Raw genomic sequence first — 25,872 nt, 5'->3', positions numbered from 1 at the left:
TCCCTTGAAGCTAGAATGCATTTCTTGTAAGAATTTATCTGAAATCATTTTTTAATTTAGCCGAGACTTTCTGACAAATTGGCAGTTGTCATGTTTTCCTGATGAATCTAGATCTGGGGTGTCAGCTTCTTCAGTAGTGATTTTCTCATGTATATCTGTCATTGATTGTCAGCTCTTAGCTACGTGAATATAATAGCTTTTGCTAATGTCATCATTATTAATTTCTAAATCTAAAACTTGTTCTATTACATGAGTGACTTGATCAGTTTCTGGCATTATTTTAATCTTGTTTCTAAAAAAGAATAAATACATTTTCTTCTTATAATAAGCCTTGAATGCTTTGATGACTCTTTGGTTCATTGTTTGAAGCAAGCTGGTTGTGTACGGAAGGCCGCCCCCCTTTTCCTCCCCCAAAAAACTCAGTCAAAATAAGTGGCAAGAGGGTGACTAGAAATATTATCATTGAGAAGCATCACTTTAAACAGAATTTATTTAGATTGACTATGATATTCAGCTTATAGTATAAAGTGATGACCAGTCCAGTTGTCAAAAACAAAAGTTATTATCCAAGTAACTTTGAATTCAGATCAGGATTTTTTCACTATGTTTTGTATATATATATACACTGGTTATCATAAATTAAGGAAAAATCACGATTACTGAAAAAGTTACATGTAGAATTTTATGAAACTTACCCACAATATACAACACATAGTAAGGTATCAAATAACATAAAAAGAAATTACCAGACAATTATGGTAGCATAGAAATTAACACATGTATAAAATGAACAAATCGAAGATGTCAGTTTGCTATAGTAAAAGTACCTTCAATATGGAATATAATCACTTCTAGAAGCAATACAGCGATGCGTGATGCTTTCAATTATGCGGTCTATCAGTTCCACAGGAAGCGAGAGCCATTGCTCTTGCAAAGCGGTTGCAAGTGCGGCAAGGGTCTGAGGGGGCGGATTAAGAGCAGCTAGACGTCTCCCTAAAGCATTCCAAACGCGCTCGATACGATTAGTCCGGGGATCGAGCTGGCCACTCCATGCGCATAATTGTTTCCTGTTGAAGATAATCATCTACAATGCGAACCCTGTGTGGTCTTGCATTGTCGTCCTGTAACAGGAAAGCATCACCTTTTGCCCCAGCACTTGGGCGCACATAAGCATCAAGGATGTCATCTCTGTAAACCTGAGCATTCACGGTTTCCGTTGGAAAGACATAAGAGGTCTGTGCGTCAAAGAGATGCCACCCCAAACACAGACACTGCCTCTTCCGTATGCATCTCTTTAACGGATGTTTTGACGGATGATAACGGATTCCAGGTTCTCTCCATATCAAATAACGCCTACTATCGCTTTCTAGACTAAATCTGGACTCATCCGTAAAGTGAACAGCCCTCCACTGATCAGGCATCCAGTGGACATGTTGTCGTGCCTACTGCAAACGGTTCCTCCTACGGCGTGACATGAGCGGCACGCAAATGGCTGGTCGTCTCGCATACAGACCACCTTCGTGAAGCCTTCTACGCACAGTTGACGTTGACACCAACCTTCTAAGAAGAGTAAGATCTAAGAAGAGTCGGAGTAGCGGTTCTATTCCTGAGTGTGGCTGAACCTCCTAGGTGCCGAATCTGTGATTTGAAATTGCCTCCAAAGTCTATGAACCACAGAAGGACTCACATTTAGCCATCTGGCCACTTCTGTTTGACTTTATCGTGCCTCTAGTCTCCCAATGGCTTTCTATCATAGTTCTGGAGGCAAACGATGCCTGGAGATCATTGTTACGAATTGGCTATCTCAGATCTCTGATGTCACTATGACAGTGAAATATGTGGCTTGCTCTCAAACATGGACTTTTATGCTCCTCACAGATGACGTATTCAGAGTGCAGTGCCACTAATTTGCATATTGGAGTTTTACTCAGCTATTCTTACTTGGCAACATATTCAAATTTTACACGGTTTGGCTTATTTTTGAGGGAGTTATCGCTATTTTTGTGATTTTTCCTTAATTTATGATAACCAGTGTATATATACACACACAGGGTGATTCAGAATTCATCATCAATATTTTTTGGGGAGGTAGGGAATAGGAAAAAAAGATTTCACATAGGAAAGCATGGGTGCATATGCCATGTAGTAGAACAAAATGACCCCAGTTCAATGATGTAAAGAACATATAAAAAGGAAGTAGTAAGGGGAAAAAAAAAAACATTTATTATCTTACATGTAACATTCCTTTGCATCGGTTTTACAGACTTACGAGCGGTGTTCGAACTGCTGACCATGTGCTAGAATGCATGACTCACAACAGCATGGCATAGACAACCAGACCTTCTGGAATATGCCTGGCATTTACATGCATATCTGCAAGTTCATTCCATTTATACTGGTTCATGTTACTTCTGCAAAGTCACCTAGTCGAATGACGACTGGCTGCACATGTTGAACAGCTGTGCTTATGTATGGAAGTTGTGTACACATAGGGCCCTCTACACCACCAGGCGTTTGTCTGCACCTATACTTTCCTATGCAAAATCTTCTTTTTTTCCTATACCTTACCTCTCCACCAAATATTGATGAATTCTGAATCAACCTGTATATGTGTGTATATGTGAAAGGTAAAAAAAGCATGAAACTCGAATAACAGATCAATGTGTAAAGAAATGAATAGCACAAAAAAAAATACTTAACTTTTGTGAAAAATGTATTTTTTTTTAATGTCAATCACTCGAGAATTAGCCAAACGAATGAGTTGTAGGCAAATGACTACAGTTTGACATCTTGGATCTATGGGAAAAATTCAAAAACTCTAATATTATTGACTAATTTATCGTTTTGCTAAAATAAAAATTTTTAAATTGAAAAAAGGCTGTTACTTATGATTCAACCCAATATATATGCAACACATATTTATTTCTCATGGGAATAACCTTTTACTTGTTGCTCGATCATTAAAATTTAACATTCTGTATATTTCCTCCTTCTAGTATTAATAAATGTTTCTCACATGAAACATATTGTCTGGCCATGATAAAAGTAGTTTAAATCCAATAGGACTCTTAATTTTTTCCTTCCAGTGTAGGGAATTTTTATTGGCCTTTTAGCTGTCATGTTACTAGAATGATGCTGAGAGTGAGTAACAAAGAAGATCAGTATTACATTTGATGAAGGCAGGATACATGCAAACCTAAACCCTTGACTTGGCTGACAACCAGTTTTCAGTAATCATTATACCATCCAGACTTGGTTGTATTGTCATGCTCTAAAGACATGACTTAAACACTACGAATAATTCTTATTTTTTGTTACATAAATCTTCTTTCAGTATGTAGTGTAAGTAGATTTTCCTAGAAATCCCTTCACACAAGCATCCTTCCCTGACAAATATGTACTTTAACATAACTAATTGTGGTTAAATTTTATTATTCATAATATCAAGGCTGGTTCTCATACCTATGCACTGCAAGTATGCAGGTGTCTAAATCCTAAGGATGTCTAACACTCTACACACAATAAAAAAAAAAAATTGTCAGTGTAACAGCAGTATTCAATGAATTCCTGCAAATGAAAATTAAACATAAATTTATGTGGCAAAAAAACTTTTATAATGGAAATATGGCCATAAACCAATTATTTAGGACCTGAAGTTGCATGAGGTTCATATCCTAAAGGAAAAATCATTAGATTTAGCTTCTTTTGACCTTTTCTTAAAAATTAAATAAAAAAGAAAATAATGAAAAACGTTTAAAAGGTAAAAAGTTTTTAAACACCTTTTTACAGCAGTTGAAAAATTTAAAGTATTTATTTTCAGTATTTCTCTTCCCCCAACTATACAAAGCCATTACTGCGTCATCAGTTACATAGTATTGTGGTTCTAAATTTGAATTTTCATATTACTTGCTGAAAAATCATAAGTTTGTTTTAGCACTTTAGAAAAAGAAAAAAAAATTAGAGGATTTATCAGTTTCAGACAAGTAAAAAAAAAAAAAAAAAAAAAAAAAAGCCACTTTTCCATTAATTAGGCAGAGTCTGCTGCCACACATAAATATGTTTGTATGAAATACAACCTAAAATGCTGATGAAAGTCCTAAAAGATGTATAGTTGAGCTCCGCTACAATAAATGAACTCTTCGGTTTGAACCAATTTCTTTCACTCTCAATATTATTCTACATCGATGCAGAAAACCTCCAAAAGTATAAAAATCAAATATAGAAAACTGTTTGCCTACTATAGTCAAAAGCCTAATCCGGACTCGACGGGACTTAGGCGATTGCGGATTATAGACCATCAGTTTAAATCTCGTAAGATGGCATGCAGAAATTATAAAATAAAATATATGAAATCCTAATTTATGAAACAAAGAGCAATTATGATCAAAATTTACAAAAAAAAAAAAAAAAAAAAAGAGCTTAATATTTCTTTGTTTATTAAACATTTCTTTCAACACGTGCATACATTACACATAGTCGAAATTAGAAAATTGCAACAAGAGAACTATTTGATGTGCATTCGTTATATTTATAATGACGAGGAATTTGATTTAAATCATATCAAAGAGGGAGTACGTCGAGATGAAATACTACATTTAGTAAGAAATTATGAGCCGAATAAAATAAAAACATCTGCCCTGAAGATAAGGATAGTGCTGATAAATCAACTTCCAGTTCATTGTGCGCCGCGTCCCGCAGAGCAGCACGGAATTGATAAACATATTTCGGAATGGTTAGAGAATCAAAGGATATGCCTTTATCCATTTTTTGCAGCAATTCCACTTTTTGTTTGATGGACATCGAAACATTCTTTCGCTTTGCAGATCCTTTGGTAGCTCCAGGATCGGAAATTCTTTTTGACATAATTGAAAGTTCAAGCTTACTTTTATAAAATTACTCTAACAGTTTGCAAAAAACAATAAGCCGGATCCAATTTGAAGATTAAGGTACAACATTAACTGAAATAGATAATTTTAGCTTAGCTTATACCATCCATTATACGTTAAAACGTGCATGCGTAAAGGTAAAGTATTATGCGCATGCGTTAACGCATTATCCGTTGACGCATGCGCAGTTTGTAGCTTTGACGTCCGGATTATAGATCATTACGAATGTCCGGATTTTAAAGACTTTTGACTGTATTCAGTTTTTGTGAGATAACCCATTTTTTTTATTGGATATAGCAAGCCAAAATTTTGGCCTTTTGAAGCTTATTATAGCACGGGTATTAAAACTATATTAAAAAAGCATCACTAGTAACAGCACATGAATATTTGAGGAAAAATATGTAAGTGAAGCAAATAATTACATTAAACCAAATTTGGGTTATCATGGTTACTGGTTGCAAAACTATTTAAGAGCTGTATTAGTACTAATTGTAATTGTTTTTCACTATGCTTAATTTCTTCATAAAGGTTTTAATGGAAGACTTAATCATTTGGCTGCAGCCAAACTATAAAATCCATCTTCATGATGTACTTTGCACACTTTTTTTGCTGGTGCTTCACACGTACAAGAGAAGAGAGTCTTCACCTATTGCATGGTAATCTTCAGTTTTGTCTAGCTGTGTAACAATTTACAGTGAAATATTTCTTTTGCTACAGCTATCATCAAATGTATACATAAGCACTATGTATACATTTGATGATAACATTTTGAATATAACTTGTTTCAATAAAGAATGAGGAAAATCATCAAGAATTGCCAAAGCCATCTGCATTTCTTAATTCACATGTAAAAGCAGATTTTTGGTCTTCTACTGTATTATTAGTTCACTTTAAAAATTGAAATTTTGCTAATTAAGCTAAAATTCACAGCATCATCTATGAACAAGTCATGATACATTTACAAGCCAATGAAATCCTGCTTATAGATGTTAAATAAGTTGATTAATACATTTTCATTACGTTTTGCAATTTTAATTAGATATGTAGGTTTATCATTTTATGAAATTTTAGCACATCTCCGACTCTGCACTTCTTCAGACTATTTATCATAATTTAATAATCCCTTTATAATTTTTATCATCTTTCACCTATTAATACATAATGTTAAGATAATCAATTTTATCTTAAAATAATAAAATCCGATTATTATACAGACACTATCTGAATATTATTTGCATTATAAATACTGCTAGTCAAATGCTGAATTTAAAATTAAAAAAAAAAGAAATGTATTTGTGTTCAAAAGTAACTGTAGAAACACACATTACAAAGAGTTTATAAAATTTAATGTTAACAATATCTAATCATCTTTAAACTTAAGTAGAAAGGTGAGAGAGTAAATACAACACACTAAATTATTTCAGTAAAAATTCAGTAAGTACAATTTTTAAGCTTTTTGCTCAAATGAAATAAGAAATTTGTTCCCAATTTTTTAAGGAAAAAAAGATCAGGCATAATAAGTGACAAAACATGTAATTATTTGCATATCGAATGAGAAAGAAAACATGGTTAAAAAATTATCACAGAAAACTAAAAACAATCATAACAAAACCAGATTTGTATAACAAACAACAATGACAAAACAATAAGCTCAAAAAATGTATGTATACAAAGATTACACAAAGTTTGTATGTACAATATATATATATATATACTCTATGGACACTGGAATTTATGATACATATTAAGTATGTACCAGATTTAGGAATGTAACAATGAAAAGAAAATGAGACAGTTTTGTCAAAAAGGAACATATAAATACTAAACATGCATCTTTCTCAAGCTGCCATGTTTATTACACAATTTAAAACATCTGTATGAGGAATGCTGTAAAATTTTCAGGGCAGTAGGTACATTTATTGAAAATAAAATTTAAAAAACTTATTTACAGTCCTTCAATCCCCTGTATAATGATAAGGTAGCACCAGACACTTAATAAGACATATATATAATAGAAACACAGCAGCCTCAATTATTCTTTTCCATAAAAATGTGTATTTTCTCAAATTATAAAAAGAGGGAAGGCAGAAATATTACATTGCGATACAGCATACTGAATGTACTTTATCATACTTCTATTACAAAGTCTGCAATAGAGAATATATCTAAACCTATTGTATGTATTAAGTGAAACTAAAATAATCATTTGTAACATCACATCACATTAAAAAAGAGAAAGTACAAGCAACATTTTAGCTATTTAAAAGACTCAAACGTGTGTGCTGAAAAATCAACTTTTCAAAACTATTTCAAATTTAACATTCTAGAAATCCAATCATGCAAAAATCTATTCCTGAAATGGTTATCATAATCACTAAAACACTCGCATCTAAACCGATAAATATTTTTATAATCTTTAATTATTAAATCTTTATAAGTCACTGAAGTTTAATGATAATGAAATTATACTACATAAATATGCTATGATTTCATGAATCCCAGTATTTATATAATTTTTCAGAAATGCGAGTGGAATTTCTTTAAAAAATTAAGTAATACAAATTAAATTGCAGAAGTTTATTTTTGTCTTTATAAACAAAGTAAATTTTTACCAACACACATTTGATAAGTTATTTATGGCTCTGCAAAAAAAATAAACGATAAAACCTAAGATATTGGACAAATTTTCATACAAGATGAAGCTTTCAAAGAATAATTTATGTTCAGAAATTGATAAATTATTGTATATCTAAGTTTTTTGTAATTCAGATCAGTCATGGAGATCCTACTGCCTTTTTACTTAATTTAAAGTTCAAAATCTGCTTTTTATTTTATGATTTTTAAAAAAACACTCAATATTTTCATGTACTGAATTACAAATCCATTCAGATTCCAGTTTAACACTTAAAGCGGTTTTCATGCTAAATAGTTATAACAGGCTTACTAATTTAATTAAATATCACCAAAAACTTATGAGTACAGAACTTAAAATCATAGATTAGATATAAGCTGTTCAAAACAACAATACCAAATGGTAAGGGAAAAAGTTGCTTTGATATGTTCCAATATAGTTTATGAAAACTTTGGCACTTTTGAAGAGAAGATGTAGTTACATCTTTCCTATACTGAATCATTTGTAACAAATATTTTCTGAAAATGAGGCTGTAACAACTTTTAATCTGATAGAAAATGAAATTTGCATAATGAAAACAATACCACATGATTTCAGGTATTGAAGTTAACTGACATGTATAGTTTAAAATATTAAATACTGCACAGATATTTATGTACATTATACAAACGTTATGAAAATTTAAAAAAATAAATTAATAGCAGCTGCATTATAACATATTTGAAAAAATCAAAAATATATTTTTGCTGGGTTAAGAAGTTATAGATACATATATAAATAAGCCATTTCATTTTGGCAAAATGATTAACTGCACAAAAAAATGGTACAAATTACATACACTGTTAAAATTTCTTTTGAAATACATTGTCAAACAAATACTGTAGAACATACTTTTAATTTAGAAATTCTATGTTATTTCATATTCATAACAATATTTGTTGAGAATAATCAATTTTTATTCTTACAACTTTTATATTATCAGGAGAAAATCATTTTGTAAGTACACATTTTGAAGACTTCATCACCTACCAATGATTTACAAAAAATTAAAAATTTGTAATGTCTTGAACAGACTACATGAAATACAAATGAACATTATTTGAGATCATCCTATGATATTCCTACTTCTTGTGATACTATGTTTTCTGTTTTGTATTTCTCCAAAGTAAAATTTATATATTTTCTTAAAGTGTGATTTTAAATACTTTCAATGTAGAATTCTGAGTTCTTTTTATTGATTCAAGTAAATTCTAAAAAAAAATTAGGTACTTTTCCGTTTTGCCGGCGCAAATGATAAAGTCGCCAATAATGGTACAACTGATGCCAAACGGAATATCTTCGCTCGTAATCTTTTACGCCTCAATTTCAAAACAAGTCGCAGCCATTTCTTACCAGACTGATTCTTTCTTTCAATACTAGCATACAATTACATAGAATATTTACAAAGATAATTAAATTTTATGCCCTAAGAAGACCCTTCGCGGTCATTAAGTCAATTAGAATGCAATCACACCGCTCACCCGAAGGCAAAAATATAGAAGAGGCAAAATCAAGGGTTAAATTTATCCATTCTAATGAGAGTGCACTAGCGAAGTAAAGCATTACGGTTTTACACAGTTTCTGAGTAAGCTATTCGTACAAATTGAAATAATTCTTGCATTTAAACTTGTATTCCAAATTAAGATTTAACTTGAAATTAATGTAGATAATCACTGAGAGAATTATATTTTTGTAGTGTAGTTTACATGAGATGAGATCACTTGGGGTTGCGTGGTACGAACCGGAGAATCAGGATGTTGAACCATGATAGTATAGTAAATTCTTAAATTAATGTCTTTTTACAAATTTATTGTCTTGTCTTTTTACAAAATTTTAAACGATATTAAAATGTTTATGCCTTCAAAATAAAAAATTCTTAGAACTAACATTTGTTAACATTTTTCATGTATATAGTCGCCAACAAAGTCTGATTAGCGAGATTTGCGCCGTCAAAACGGAAAAGTACCAAAAATTATAATTTTTTTTATACATAAATTTGGTCTAAAGGAAAGTTCTGTCCATTTCTATGACAATTTTTGACATGTAAGCGCATGTTTATTTGGCGCATATTTGGCTCTCTATTTTGATCACTTTTGTATAACATACTGACATAGCAAATTAACTAAAACAAAGTTGATTCAAGTTAGTCTTAAGTGTGAAGTGACAGTGTACCCTCAGCTACTGATAAAGTTCATTTATGCCACTGTATTTTTTATGAATTTCAACAAGGAATCATTGCTACGAAAGCAAGTAAAAATTTACTGAAAGTGTTTCGTGAAGATAGGACATGCAGAAGATGGTTTGAAAAATTTGAAACAGGTGATTTCGACCTTTCTGATAAGCCATGTTCTGGGCAACCATCTTTGATTGGCGAAGATGTTCGAGCAAGATCCTTTTCTCACAACATCAGATATCTCAGAAAGGCTTAATTCAGCTCAGCACATTTCGGACCATAATCGGAAGATAGGATTGGTGTGGAAATATTCAAGATGAAAGCCACATTAATTAACAAAGTTTGTATACATTTCTGCACATGGAAATTAAGTACTTTTCATGACCATTAATGAAAAAAATAAAGGACCTATCAGCAAATGAGAGCTGAATAAATTCAATTAACTTATGTCTGAACTTCACTTTTGTAATAACACTCTAAGAATAAAATAGATTCGTAAGTAGGATGCATTCTTATTAAACATAATTTAATAAACATAAAACAAATTTGAGAATAAAACCAAGCGGAAAAAGTTAAAATGATAATTAAAATCATAATCTGCATGATTCATAACAAAAGAATGGCTGTTGTTACCGCTCCTGCTTGCCTAGAGAAAGCCCTGATGTACGCACGGTTGGCAAGTCTTGAAAGTAAGCTGGGCTCTATTTAAGGCAGTTAGTGTCGTAGCTTCGTGTAGAGTTCCAGGGGTAAATTAAATGCATTAAATGCAGAGAATAAGTTTTACATTAATTTTTACATTTTCGTGCTGTCTCTTGTGACCACATTAAGGATTAATGAAAGGCAATATCTTGCTTTAATATGCAGAGATAACTTTTAAAGATGAGCAGTTAGTTACAAATAATTAAAGTAGGTAGTTAAATACACTTAGTTGTTATAGATTTACATGACCACTATTAAATTTTGTTTATTTTTTATAAATATTTGTTAAAAAAGCACCATCAAAATTATAATTTAATAACATTTCACAGTTTAAAATGCATGTAATTTATGATATTGATTCTTTAACAATATTAGGATAATTCCACATTAAAAGCTACAAAACATATGTTTTATAGCAACAAAACACAATAAAATATTTATACGTCTTTTTAATTTGAAGCTTTCCCAGACATTTGGGCTTAATTTATATCCATTTTCTTCTCTTTAAAGTGTTTCAAAACACAAATCAATGTTTCCACTAGTTTCTGCGTGCTTTATCTTCTAACTTGCCAATCACTTAACAGCGTACCTAACGAGGTTTTATTTGATCTCGTAAAAGTGAAATTGTACAAAACCTCTGACAGACATGAAGCAAATTATTGCTACATCTGAAAGTAACTATAAAGTCACATAAAGGTTTATAAATAAACCTTTTATTTAAAAAGAACTTAAAACATACAGGCACATTCTTATGTTGACAAAATCAACTACAGCTTTTAGTGATGCAATTAAACAGGAACAGTCAAATTCAAGCTCAAAATGTGGACTAGTGGCAACAACACATAAAATATTTATGCATCTATTTAAATTTGAAGCTTTCCCAGACATTTTGGCTTAATTTATATCAATTTTCTTCTCTTTAAACATCTTTCCTAACAATTAAAAATCTGTTTCAATACACAAACCAGTGTTCCCACTAGTTTTTGTGTGCTTCATCTCCTAATTTGCCAGTCTCTTAATAGTGTACATAATGAGGTTTTACTTGATCTGGTAAAAGTTAAATAGCCCAAAACCTCTTCTAGAAATGAAGAAAATTACCGCTATGTCTAAAAGTAACTACAAAGTCACATAAAGTTTTAAATAAACCTGTTATTTAAAAAGAACTTAAAACATACAGGCACATTCTTATGTTGACGAAATCAATTACACCTTGTGGTGATGCAATTAACCTTGTGGTGATGCAACGATTTCTGTTATTCTAAAAACCCAAATGCATTTAGAATGTAAAAAAAAAAAGCTGTACATTCAGAAATATGAAATGATACATGGTAAGGGCTTGTTTCAGAGCCGATGAGGCAGAATTTTTAGAATTTAGGACAGGCACTGGGAGCAGAATTTAGGAAGCACTAGGCAGCATAATTTAGGAAGGCACTACATGGCAGAATTTAGGATTCACAGAGGCTGCACCAGGTGTGAAAATGCCTAGTGCCAGCCCTGTGTATGATCCACTGAGGCATATAGGGTGAATCTTTTAAATTGTCAGTTTTCAATTTCTTTATTAATAGAAAAATTCTCTTTTAATAAGTGCCTGTCCATGCGAAAAGATTAGAAACATTTTTGATATTTTCCATACTTGTGTCTAGCAAAAACAGAGAAAATAAAGGGAAGATAATCATGTTAAGAAAAAGACTTCTAGTATCAGAAGTAAAACATTCAAACATTAAGTTTTCACTGTTCTTCCAAAAATTCTACAAAATGTGAGAAATTCATCACAAAAGTTCTGCAAAATACATTCATTATGTGTTAATGTAATGAAGACATTTCTTATTTTATCACATTTTTCTGGAGCCTATTTTAGAACTGTGGATCTGTAAATCTTGCCTTCAAATCCTTTTAAACTTTCCAAGTTGAAATGTTTAAAATCCTAAAGAAAAATTATCCAAACCATTTCTGAAAAAAAAAAAAAAAAAAAAAAAAAAAAAAAAAAAAAAAAGCCCTGCTAAAAATATGTTTTAGTGGGGGGAGGGGGGCATGCAGCCAGCCCATTCATCTGCAATAAAACTACTAGTGTTTATGTTCAGCAACTTTACTGCTTGGCCACTGGTGGGCTTGTTTATATTATTTATATATTAAAGTAACAATATATTTTTAAAATTGGTCAGAACTTCTATAAATGAAACTTTAGTACATAAGCAGAGTATTAAGAATTTATTACTCCCTTCATTATAAATTTGGAAATTTTTGATACATTTATACTTCTTAGTGATTCCACTAAAAGAAATCTTTAATTACTTGCATAATGAGAATAAACATACCTCTGTGCAGTATGGCTAGTCTGCATATGCTTCTTGGTTAACAGGTTGATTATACCACTTCCCATATACCATAAGAAGTTACAAGTCCTTGTATAACTGAAACTCATAATATGCTTAGTGATTGTATTGATAAAAAGAGGTAGCTGCTTTATATGCATGAAAATATCTCTTTGTTATCAAAAACTACATCAGAAAATGCCTTTTTTGTTACATCTAATATTAAAAATTAAACAAAACTTTGATTGTGCAGTGAATGGTATTGAGAAGGAAGCAATTACTGCTCTAAAGAACATTCAACATTGTATTTCAGAGATCCAATAAGAACTCCAATTCAGGGCTGTGGGGTTGGCAGGAAAAATGACCGACTTTGACTCCTGGAATTTTAAACTTAGAGACTCCAACTCCCTCATACCTATGTAAACATATATGCATATGTTACAGCCTATTTTTTAATACAGACAAAAGTCTTTAATCCGGACTCGCCGGAACTTCGGCGATTCCGGATTATTGTTTTTTTGGGATTATAGATCATCAGTTTAAATCTGGTAAGATAGCATGCAGAAATTATAAAATTAAAAATATGAAACCATAATTTATGAAATAAAGAGCAATTATGAGCTAAAGGGTATCAAAATTTACAAAAAAAAAAAAAGCTTTATATTTATTTGTTTACTTTATTAAACATTTTTTTTCAATGCGCACATGCATAAAGCATGCATTAAGCATAGTCGAAATTAGAAAATTGCAACCAGAAAACTATTTGATGCATATTCATGATATTTATAATGATGAGGAATTTGATTTAAATCATATCAAAGATGGAGTATATCGAGATGAAATACTACATTTAGTAAGGAATTATAAGCTGAATAAAATAAAAACATCTGCCCTGAAGATAAGGATAGTGCTGACAGATCAACTTCCAGTTCATTGTGCACTGCGCCCCCCCCCCCACAGAGCAGCGTGAAATTGATAAACATATTTTGGAATGATTAGAGAATCAAAGGATGCCTTTATCCATTTTTTTGCAGTAATTCCACTTTTTATTTGATGGACATCGGAACATGCTTTCGCTTCGTAGATCCTTTGGTAGCTCCAGAATCGGAAATTCTTTTTGACATAATTGAAAGTTCAAGCTTACTTTTATAAAATTGCTATAACAGTCTGCAAAAAATAATAAGCCAGATGCAATTAGAAGATTAAGGAACAACGGAATCTACAACATTAACTGAAATAGATAATTAGATAATTTTGGCTTAGCTTATACCGTCCATTATACATTAAACGCGCATGCGTTAGCTTTGAGGTCCGGATTAAAGACTTTTGACTGTATAAAAGAAGTAATATATGCTACAGAAAAAAAAAAGACATTACAAATTATTTATATTAATTAGCATTTATTATGAAATGGAAAAACTGGCATTAGTAATATTTAAGAAACAGTTTCTCTTGGGCAAGATCTTCTTTGTTAGAGGATCGTAGATCTGATTTGATAAACTTCAGAGCTGAGAAGAGTGTTTTCACACTAACTTGAGTAGGAGGAAGAGCCGTTACTGTTAGGGCTACTTCTTTTAACTTTCCAGGATACATTTTTATAAGTTCTAAAAGAGGTGTCTTGCAAGCACAATCATATTTTCTCTAATTCTTGAAAGACCAGGTAGAAATCTTGTTTGTATTTTTTCATTTTTATATCTAAAGGCTCTTGATTTTTATTTTCATTCATTTTGCCTTAGCCTTTTCAATATTATCCCAAAGTATTTCTCAAAATCAAATTTATCAATGGCAAAGGATGATATAGAGACTCAATTGCAATGTCTGCAGTTTCACTGTGTGCTTTGAATACTCCAATTTTTCTGAGAATAATTTCATTCTTAATGAAAGTTCATAGATGGCTTTCTTTGCCTTTTTAATGTTTGTCATCCAACCACATTTGGGTGTTTTGGATCTATATATATTGAACAAAGCAAGATCTCATTGTCTAGCAAACTAATTTTTCTTTTCTAAATTGAAGAAATGATTCTCTCTGCAATAAACTCTCCATTTCAGAAAGAACGAACATCACTTTCTTCCATTCTCACCACCTGTTAATTCTTCAGATTGCAGCTTTTTTGTGGATATATATAGTGTAGAAAGAGTTTCCAATTCTGCAAGATCATTTCACAGTCTTTCTGTTAGTGAAATATTAGGATTATCTACACCTTTTAAAAAAATATCTTAATTCTAGCAACCACTATATCATTAAAGATGTACTTTCCCATCATGTTGCTTGATCAGTAGTTGCTCTTTTTCCTGTTCCCTTCCTAAGAATGGCATCATTTTTAAGAGTTCTTGCTGCTATTGCTGCTTACTTAAATTTACCAATGAGATTTGTAACTGAATGAATCAGTTTAATCAATAATGGCAAATATCACATCCATCCTCCTCTCTTATATTTATTTATTAATATGTCAATAAAATAGAAAATAACTATTTATTAATGTATATAAGCCATAAATAAAAACTCGCTTTGTCATTAATTGTTTTTCAATTCACTCTAATTTCATTTCAAATTCAAACTGTCCATATAAAACTGGAGTCGAAGTCGACATGCTTCTAGCGACTCCAACTCTGACCTTTTTTACCCAAAAATCTGCCTAACTCCGATTCTGACTCCACAGCCCTGCTCCAAATGGCCACAACTAAAGCTATGCAGTAAAATTAAAAATTTTAAATTACTCAATTATAAAACTTCACTTCTTAAATTTACATTGAGATTTCTCCCTCTCCCTCAGAAAGATTTAGTGGACAAAGTGAAACTCTTCCACTTCTTATTACAAAACTAACAAAAAGACAGCAGAATTATTGGAATGCTAATGTATTGCTTATTATGTCTGGATCTGTGTCCCCCCCCAAAACAGAAACAGCAAAAAATGCAGCAGAGCTGTTCCTCTTACAAATAAGGAACAGCAAAAAATGCAGCTTTAATAATAAAAATATGATGGCTGTTTTTGCCCACTCCAATTTTGATTGGAAAGTTGGAATCTTTTAGCTTGACACAAACTTTGGAATCTTTTGGCTTGACACAAACTTCAAGTACTGCCATACCACAAAGATACTACAATCACAAACATCTGTGCTTTACCCAGGATCTGTAAATGGACCCATATGCATATGAATTGGTCTACCTGTCCTAATTACTAAACTGTCCTTTTAGGTTAAGAAATTTCCTTTGGTGAACAAACTTATATTTTAATGTCTCTTATAAACACATATAAAATTTTCTACTTATAGAGTACAGATGAAATACATATGAGTAATTTGAATTAAATTGAATGTTTTTTTACCATTGAGTTTTTGAACAGTTAGTACACTTCTATGGAATGTTTGATTTCTGAGTGTGCATATCTGTCAAGCAAAAGCCAGCACAAACTGCAATAAAACTATCTATGATGGGAAAAATCTGTCAAGCAAAAGCCAGCACAAACTGCAATAAAACTATCTATGATGGGAAAAAAAATAAAGACTGAATTCAGCACCCCCCCAAAAAAACGATAAATTCATTTATTACCAGTGTAACCCTTACTACACTAATCTACATTAAATTCAGACATACATATTTAAAATTCATAAAGTCATTGTTCCCATCTTTTAGATCAGTCATCTCAAAAGTCAAATTTCATGTGGGCCAAATGCACAATATGAAGACAACTGACGGGTCCAAATCTAATGCTGTCCAATCTAATATGCTTTAGATTTTCTACTATATTTTTTAAACAAAGTGAAAAATTTTATTAACAATAAAATATATTTTAAACAGATTTTAAATTTTATTTACTAAATATTTATCAAAAAATAAACAAACAATAATAATAATATCGCAAAGGAAAAAATTCATATTTATACTTATTTTTTATGTGAAATCTTAAGTTTGGTACCTGTGAGAATTTTTATTGGTTATATTTTGTAATTCAAATACTCACAACTAAATATTAAATTCTGAAGACTACTATTTCTTTCAAATAGTTTTAGTGTGTTTAATTAATCATTAAATTACTTACTTTTTATTATTAATTTAATATAAAAATAAACAAATTATAAAAACTTTTTAAGCTTTCAAGAGAAAATTTAACAAGTGGGAAAAAAACTTAATTGCATGTAAATAATTATTAACTTCCTTATCTTACTACAGCTTGATACTGGATGGTGCTTCGATTCTGGTCAAAGTTTTGTAGACTTAGAGAGAAATTACTAAAAATTATTTTCATCGTGGATTGTAGATGCTTACGGCTAAGCAGGTTCTTTTTTTTTTTATTAATTTCTGACTGTAGAAAAAACTATTCACATACAAATGTATTCCCAAATACAGAGATTATTATACATTAGTGAAAAAATATATCACTTATTTATTTTTTGATAGGTACAAATAACAGTTAATAAAATCTGCGTTTTCAAATCTTTATTCTATATGAGATTTATATATTATGAATTAATTAGCTCCATTTATAGATTTTCTGGTGCATTTTTCATGCTTGTTTTTAATGGAAATGAAAATAATATACACAAGGACTTCAAATAACGAAAATCTTGAAAATTTTGCAACTAACTGAAAAATGTTGGCCACATAAAATTGCTTCATGCATGTTGGCTGCTAGTCTGAGACCACTGTTTTAGATTGTTATAATTTCCACTTTCAGTTCCATCCATAGAAAGATCATTTTATTACATACAATTACTAAAACTTTATTTATATTCTTTACATAATATGTGACCACCATCAGTGACTCCAAAATGCAGAGATTAACATGCAAGCTGGGAATTCTTGTTCTAGTAAAGTAAATAATATGCTTTAGATTTTCTACTAAATGTAATTTACAACACTTTAGAAAGTTTAGTATAACTACCTTCATTACATTATATGATATTTATTTGTCAGTTATACCATTTCTTTATAAATGCTCACACATTTTATAACACACATTTTGAAAAAACAAATTATACTTAGAAATGCAGACAGTATTAAAAAATTTTTGAGCAAATCAAAATCACGATTTATAACATTCAGCAAATAATTCACCAAACGTTATGAGCACATTCAGCAGTTTTAAACTGCAGCAAAAGGTCTGCCATGACAAAATTGATCTGATTCCTCAAAACTTAGTATATTACTACACCTTTAACAATAAAACATATAAATTAAACTTGCATATAAATAGCATTTTCAAAACATAATATTTTCAGCACAAATACTTTTCAAAATAGATAGTTCATATAAAATAAAAGTATAAATAAAATAATTTCACTCGATTTACATAAAAACATCAGCTTCTGATCAGTAAGAAATGATCATGACCTATAACTACTTGAGCATTTCCAATAAATTAATGACACATATTCAAATTGCAACAGACAATACAATCATACTTGGGTCCACTGTTCTGATGGTAATTCCTTAGGATTAACAGGAGACTGAAGAGAGAAATTATGCATCTTTTCTTTATCTTTTTGTTTGGAAGCTAAAAGATGAGTAAAATGTTAAATTAGAATATGTAAACATCATGAATTAAAATTTATTAACCTTATTGCATTATTTTACTTGAAAATTTCAAAAAATACCGCTAAACCCAAATTCCTATAAATTAGTATATGCTGGTAATTTATAACAAAATAATCAATATTTAAAATTTAATTCTTTTGTTTTCTTAAAGTTGTTGGGAGGATGACATATCACTTACAAGATAATATTAATGGTTTATTATAAGAGTTGTTAGAGCTTATTAGAGAATGGTTTAGTAAAAGAGGACAAATAAGAGAGTATTATAAACGTGCATCTGATTATCTAGTAAATACTAATTTCTTAATTTAGTTCATACTTAATTTTAATTTATAAACAAGGTTACATGGATTCAAAAATAGAGTTCATAACCCTTGAATTTAGAAAATTCCTGGCTACACTTATGTAAATAATGAACAATGTAAACAAAATAAACTTCACTATATTTAACAACCATGAGATACAATATGTTTTAGAACATATTTTCTATTTTGATATTTACCATCAAATAAACACATTTATGTTCAGTCCTAAGCAGCTACTGGAGTCATAGATTAATAACATTTCAGAAAATAACTCCTTACTTCCTTAATCGCCATTTAGAGTTGAATCTGTAAGTAATCTTATGCTAACTGATAATTTACACAAGTTGCAAATACCTGCATTTTTAGATTTATAGTTTACTAAAATAAAAATTAACAGCAGTTTGGCAAAAGTCTAATAATAAGTTTGCTAATAAGTCTAATGCATCCCCCCCATAAAGAGGCTTTATTTTAAGTATGAAAAGTTAAAATGGAAAATGTTATCAACAAAGACTGATTTCGTTTATTTTGATGATGACAAAGCATACAAGGGCTATCTATCTAATCGAACCCAAATAAAACTACCAGTATTCTGACTTTATTGCTTGGTTAGCTGTGAGCACTAGTAATAAAGAAGTTACACTCATTTTTGTGAAATCTTTTGTCAATGTCAGAAACAGATACCAAAGTACAAGGAAAAAAAAAAAAAAGATTAGCAATTAGGTGCATTAAAGTAAAAACTGCACTTGACCCTACACGCCATGGCATTGCTATTTGTCAACTTAAGATTATTTTTTACACAAACTTATCTTATTTTTAATTGGAAGCAACATGATCTAGAGAGTGTTTATACACGGTCTTAGCATGCACTTTCCAGGTACATTTACAGATGCCATCAAATACAATATTTGTACAGAAATGTAGCAAATAGGATAGTAGAGAATGTAATTATGATACAGGCAGCCTTACTACAACATGGCATCTTGTAACACGGTTTTGCTATAATACAATTCATAAATTGTGCGAACCCTCCTACAACACAGCATCGTTTTGCTCCAATGCAATAAGGAAATTGCCCAAGAACTTTCACAAACTCCGCACAAAGTTTTTCATACTGACCAAAGAACCCACATAGTCATTTAACACACAAGAATTCTTGTTTATTAGGTCCTGCCAGCTGTCTTCCAAGATCCAGCTCTCATAAGAACAAATGTCCTCAGGGAGATGAGCCATATGGTGGAGAGCAACCATTGAATTCTTATCCGGTAAAGGGGGGAAATCGGTACCCTACATGACCTTCAAAGTACACCTCATTATAAACAAAACACAGTCTCAAGAGGGCACAATCAGCAGATAACAATGAAGAAACCTTACTATTGCAGAAGGTGAACAACATGAGGTCTCAATAAGAGCTCCAAAATACACAACCTACATGTTCGGCTCCCAAAATTTGATTCTTCATCTCCATGGTGTGAAAACAAAAGTGTCTCATGTTGCTGGTCGGCAGTCTGAGTTGAGCCACAGTGTGTTAAAGAATAAATTTTTCACCTTTAAGACATAAGTTTCAGTCCCAAGCCATGTCTGATAAAGATACAAGAAGATGTTTAAGATGAAATTTCTTCCTTCAGAAGAAAAAATATAAACCTTGGATTGCCTTTTAAAAGGAGAAAAAGCTCCCCACATTGGAAAAGTCTTAATTTAAATGAAGCAAAGTCCATTCTATTAAGAAAAATGAAAAAGAAATAAGAAGTGCAGTTGCTGCAGGATCTTTGACAACCACAAAACGTGCAGCGCGCTCCTGGGCACTAATAATTCAGAAGATAGAAAAGGCACTTGGCAATTGGACTGATAACAGCTGTCAAAAAAGAATTCATTTGGATGGTAATACCATTAAACAAAAAGCACTCAAAATTCACAAACACCTTAAAGTACATGGAGAATCCTCTGTCAACCCAGATTTTGTGTTAAGTAAAGAGGTAGATTTGAAAATTTAAAAAAGCATTTTGCATTTTATAGCATATGAATTCAAGGAGAATCAAGGATCAGCTGATCATGAAGCTGCTAGGACGTATCCAGAAAAAATTCAAAACATTATAGAAGAGCAAAGATACACTGTAGATCAAGTTTTTAATGCTGACAAAACTGGGCTTTGGTGGAAAAAAATACCCAGCAGAACCTTCATATCGAAAAAGGAAGCACTCAGATTTAAGGTGTCTAAAGATCAACTAATACTACTTTTGTGCAGTGATGCTTCATGGAACTTTATGACAAAACCCTAGCTAGTTTATAGATCTTTATATCCTCAAACACTAAGAACACCTTACTGGTATACTGAAAAGCAAATTTAAGAACTTGGGTTACTGGAATTTTTTTAAAGACTGGTTTTAAAATTGTTTTGTGCCAAACACTGAATGTTATTTAAGGCAGAAAAATTCGAGCTTCAAGGCTTACTATGAGATAATGCTCCATGTAACCTACAAGATTTGAATCATCCCAACATGAATATACTGTTCCTACCACTTAACACAACTTCATTGCTCCAAGGTATTATTTATACAGGGTTGCCACTCAAACAGGAGAATGAAATTCCCTGACTTTTCCAGGTGCGTTTCAAGAAAATTCCAGTTTATCTGCGTAATGTACGTTGGCTACGCTAAGAGGTAAATTATGGTATTACTTGTATTGTGTAGCAAATTCACTTAATTATTCAATAAATCCCAGAGGATATTTATTCTTAATTATTCTTGGTATACTTTGTTTGATAATTTTGTTTACTTTTCCACTTAAGAAACTTAATAAAATTTAAGATATATATATTGGATAACAAATGTATGTTTTATTTAATTATTACTCATGATCATCACCAGTTCAACACGAGGCTAATCCGGTCCTTATAAATCACAACGCAATGCTAAATAGTTAGGTTAGTTTTTAGGTAAATTTAATTTGTGTGAGGTATGTTCTTAAAAAGCACCTAACACTTGAAAACACAAATATAATTATAATAGTTTTTGTTTTCTCCATTGAAGATTGAGATTAGAATCTTCCCAATCTGGAATGAAATAAGGCTTTTTTTGCAGACATTCTGCAGCTAAACAAAACAAAGAAATCTATTTTAATAAATTGAGGTATTTTATATTTAGTTCGCAGCATACATAAGAAAAAAATATGTGCATTAAATTTCGTGATGGTATGTCATCATACTGCTAGAATTAATTTCAAGATTATGCCAGAGAAAATTTCCTGAAATTTAGAAATATTATTTACTAATAATTAATAAATTTAGAGGGAAGAAGCGTCATTAAATTATACGAATAACATAAAAATAAAGATAATTACTTAAAAATTGAATTAGAATAATCAACGATATTTTAGCGAATATAGTTATATTACATGGTTAGCCTAGATGACAGATTACTATTTTTTATTTTACTGCAAAATGGCAAGGTATTTATTAAAAAGAAAAGTTTAAAAAGATTTTGCGGTAAAATTCTAGTATACGGTAAGGCTTTGGCACGATTTTGAAAATTGTCGCCAAGACCAAAATGACCCGTTTACTGCGCATCATCATGTCGCCAAATCCATACATGGAGATTATTTTAACCAAAAAACGTCTATGTAAAGAAGAAAATTTTCCATACAAGTAAAATGCTATTACGCCGCTAGAATGCGGAGGGAAAATTTGCCAAGGGATTTGGCGACGGAACCTGGCGGCCAGAATTTCCCTCTCCGCGATGTGTACCGGAAATTGAGAAACGTGTTAAGAAGAAACGTTCTTTGACAAAAAGAAAGCTACGAAAATCCGTTTTTAAATTATTGCGAAAAATCCAAGAAGAAACGTTTTATCAAAGGACGTTTCTTCTTGGATTTTTCGCAATAATTTTAAAAACGGATTTTCGTAGTTTCCCCCCCCCCTGAAAATTACTAACCTATGAATTAATTTCCTTGCGCCAAAAAATATTTTCTTTTAATTTAGAGTTTAACTACTTGCGCTAAGACTAAACTTCACGGTTGCGGTGCCGTGCGCTACAATATAGCAAGTGGTAAAGTGTCTCATTTACGCCGCTCCGCATCTGCGAGTGCAATCCAGAGCTGTAACTCGAGAAATAAACAATCTCGTTGTTAGGCGACGTGTGCACCATGTTATTTTCATTTTTGCGATAAATGCTTATCGACGTGGTGTTCACGTCGCTCGCAGTTTGAGACAAAAACATCTCGACGTGCGTGGCACGTCTTTTTAGCGCAAGTGGTTAAAGAAATTTTAAAGGATATTCATTTAATGAACTCTTGATAACGTGACCTTCGAACTTCGACACCGGTTTCCAGCTTTGGCGGCTGATATATCACGCATGCAGTATCCCTCTATGATGGAACGGAGCCACGTCTGTTGCAGAGAGGTTTTCCTTCTTTACAATACATATTCTTTGATTCTAACCTCCATTGTACCGTATACTAAGATTAAACCCATTTTGTTTTATACGAGAACAGGTACTTTCTTTAGTTCATGCACTGCACATGCGATTCTCGAGAATACTGGAAACCAAAAGTTGCGGGAAACTTGCTTTGCCTTTCTTAAAGGCAATCAAATTGGAGCTGCGAAAATTGGCTCTATGCCAGCAGACACTCACGTGATAGGCAATTCGCCAAAAAAGTTATCTCTTCCGACGTCGGCGCAAAAATCGCTTTTTTTTGGCGGGATCATTGTATGAACTTCCCTGACTTTTCCAGATTTTGACAAAAATACTTAAATTCCCTGAATTTTTTGGTCAATTTTCGAATTCCCTGACTTTTCCCGGTTCTCCAGGTAGCGTGGCAACCCTGTTTATACCTTTAAAACATATTACATAAGAAAAGAATTACATAAACATAACCGATTCAAAATCACTTAATGCAATAGAAGCCTGGAAGAAATTTTCAATCAAGCACTGTATCAACATCATAGCTTTGTCACTGAAGGAGCTGAAAACATCAATATTAAATGTGTGTTGGAAGAAGATATGTCCCTCTTCAGTTGAAATAGAAAATGTGTGTGAATGGTCAGAAAATGAAATTGGTGGTTTATTAGAATTTGCTGAATAAACTGGAGGTGAAAGTGTGAACATGGCTATTGAGGACGTTCAAGATTTATTAGTGGAAGAAGTTTATGAAGTGGATTTGATGGAAATGACATCCAAAGTTGTAATTCAAATCAATTCTGAGGACACTAGCACTGATGAAGATAGTGAAAATAATTTAACATTAAACAAATTAATGGAAGGCCTAAGCTTAGCAAAAAAAAACTCGAGTCATTTTTCCTGAATGCACACCCTTTCACTGAAAGAAGACAAAATCTCAAAAGACAACTGCAAATCTGTCTAGCTTCATAATGAGAAATTTAAAATGAACTGTTAAGAACTACCAAGTGAAGTAAAATTACAGATTATTAAATTAATAATTATTAAATGGGAGAATACTAAATATTGTTAAAATTAATATGTAAATACCAAAGATTTAAGAAGTTGAATAATCATAATGAAATTTATATGATAATTTAATTAAAGAGTAAAATATATTAAATTTGTTTGGAATTATGGCAAATGAATGTTATAATTATCAATAATTGTATGTTAAATATGAAGTATGAGGGAGTACTGGTTCAGAAACAGAGGCTTGTTTTACCTCTGCATAATTGTTCCTTTTACCCTCATCATGTAATATAATATAAACTTTGAAAGCTCCCACTTTATTTATTATATAGAATTTTTATTTTTTCATATGATGGAGTGTGATTTTTTTTTTTAAATACTGGAATGTTGTAGCGCAGTTCACTAACCATGCATGAAAATTTAATACAAGAGTTTGTTTAAAGTGGATTTGCCCAAATAGCTGATGTGTGCACTAGGAGAAAGCTGTGGGGTCTTCTAGTTTGTGTAAAATAAAGAAAATCGTAAAATGTAGTAGTAAAAGTAAAACCATGATTTCAATCATGATATTACAAATGATAAAATATTAGTTATAAATGTGAAAATTTTAAGATTTATGATTATTCGTAATAATTTGTGGGTATATAAAATCTTTATAATCATGATATTGTAAGCAAAAATTTTTGGAAAGCCTTTCCTGAAGGATCAAAATTGTGATGTGAAATTTCCAGAAACAAAAAATTTCTACAGATTGGACTCAAATCTTTATAGTGCTTAAAATTATTATTGAACTCAAAATTTTATGTATTATAATTTTATTGTTCAAAAGCTAATGCTATATTTTGTATGTTTCAAAATTATATATCTCATGTTTCGATACTCTTAATGTTTTTTCTCTCAAAAAGGCTTCTCTATCGCTCCACCTTTTTCTTTTTGAAAGGGGGAATGTGTAAGATAAAAAAATATGAAAGCAAACTTCTAAATTTAATTCACTAAAACCCCTTTTATTTTTTTTTATTCATTTGGGAACTTCATCTCTCTATCCTAAAAATAGCACTGTAAGTCTAAACTGCGTCATTCAAATTAATCATGCAATCTTACGTAACCCTTAATGCAGATGTCTCTTGACCAATCACCAAATTGCAAACCAAAACTTTTCTCTTTGCTTGCTTCCATCTTGCATAACTATGCACTTTAGCTTTTGCTCTCTACTGTGCTAAGATGTAATTTTGCTGGCTTGCTTACTATCTCAACAATATCAAAAATGTAAATCTTCTGTGGAAAGGCACGATTAGCGTGCAAGTGATTGTGGCCACAAATTATCAATTGTTAATAAAAATGGAATTAAATCTGGCTCGACTGCCAAGTTCTTTAGATATTACCAAGTTAACATTAATAGCTTACGACACAATCAGAATACTTCCTCTTCAATATAGCATAACTATGCATCGTCAACAGTGCTCCGTCTTTTCTGTGCTTTTATTATTTCATATATATATATATATATCTAATAAGTCATATATTTACCTACACATAGCGAGAGAGATGTGATGGTTTAGAAGTTGTTGATGTATGTTTATTAGTATTAATCTAATGACTAAGATTTTTATTAATGAATGTATATACAAATGTTTTTAATCATAAATAATAATAAATCCATAAATTTCCAATGTTTCAACAGGGTTCATAGCCACATTTTAGTTAAAAAAATAAGCACCTATAAGCACTTTTCAAGCACATTTTAAGGAAAAAATAAGCACCTGTCTAATTACATTATACACAACTGCATAACCTTTAAAGAAAAATTAGACTTGTAATTTAAAATATGAGCTATGCAATATTTATTGAGAGAATGAGCATTACCTCAACAATGGAAAACAATTAACTTTTTTTT

At 31.2% G+C, this 25,872-nt stretch overlaps 1 protein-coding gene across 1 annotated transcript in view; it reads right to left on the bottom strand.

Moving 5' to 3' along the window:
• Positions 1-6,215: 6,215 nt before the first annotated feature.
• LOC118194229 (uncharacterized) overlaps positions 6,216-25,872 on the bottom strand; it is a 164,655-nt gene continuing 144,998 nt past the window's right edge. Inside the window, exon 16 of the mRNA XM_035365446.2 lies at positions 6,216-18,236. Within this exon, the coding sequence (XP_035221337.2) occupies positions 18,139-18,236 (98 nt within the window). The 3' untranslated portion in view covers positions 6,216-18,138. The remainder of the gene's footprint in view (positions 18,237-25,872) is intronic.

This window comes from Stegodyphus dumicola, chromosome 8 (genome assembly GCF_044657685.1).
Source record: "Stegodyphus dumicola isolate Sdum_Otavi_A_Nest chromosome 8, ASM4465768v1".
NCBI lineage: Eukaryota > Metazoa > Arthropoda > Arachnida > Araneae > Eresidae > Stegodyphus > Stegodyphus dumicola.
This window is presented reverse-complemented; position numbering and strand designations above follow the sequence as displayed.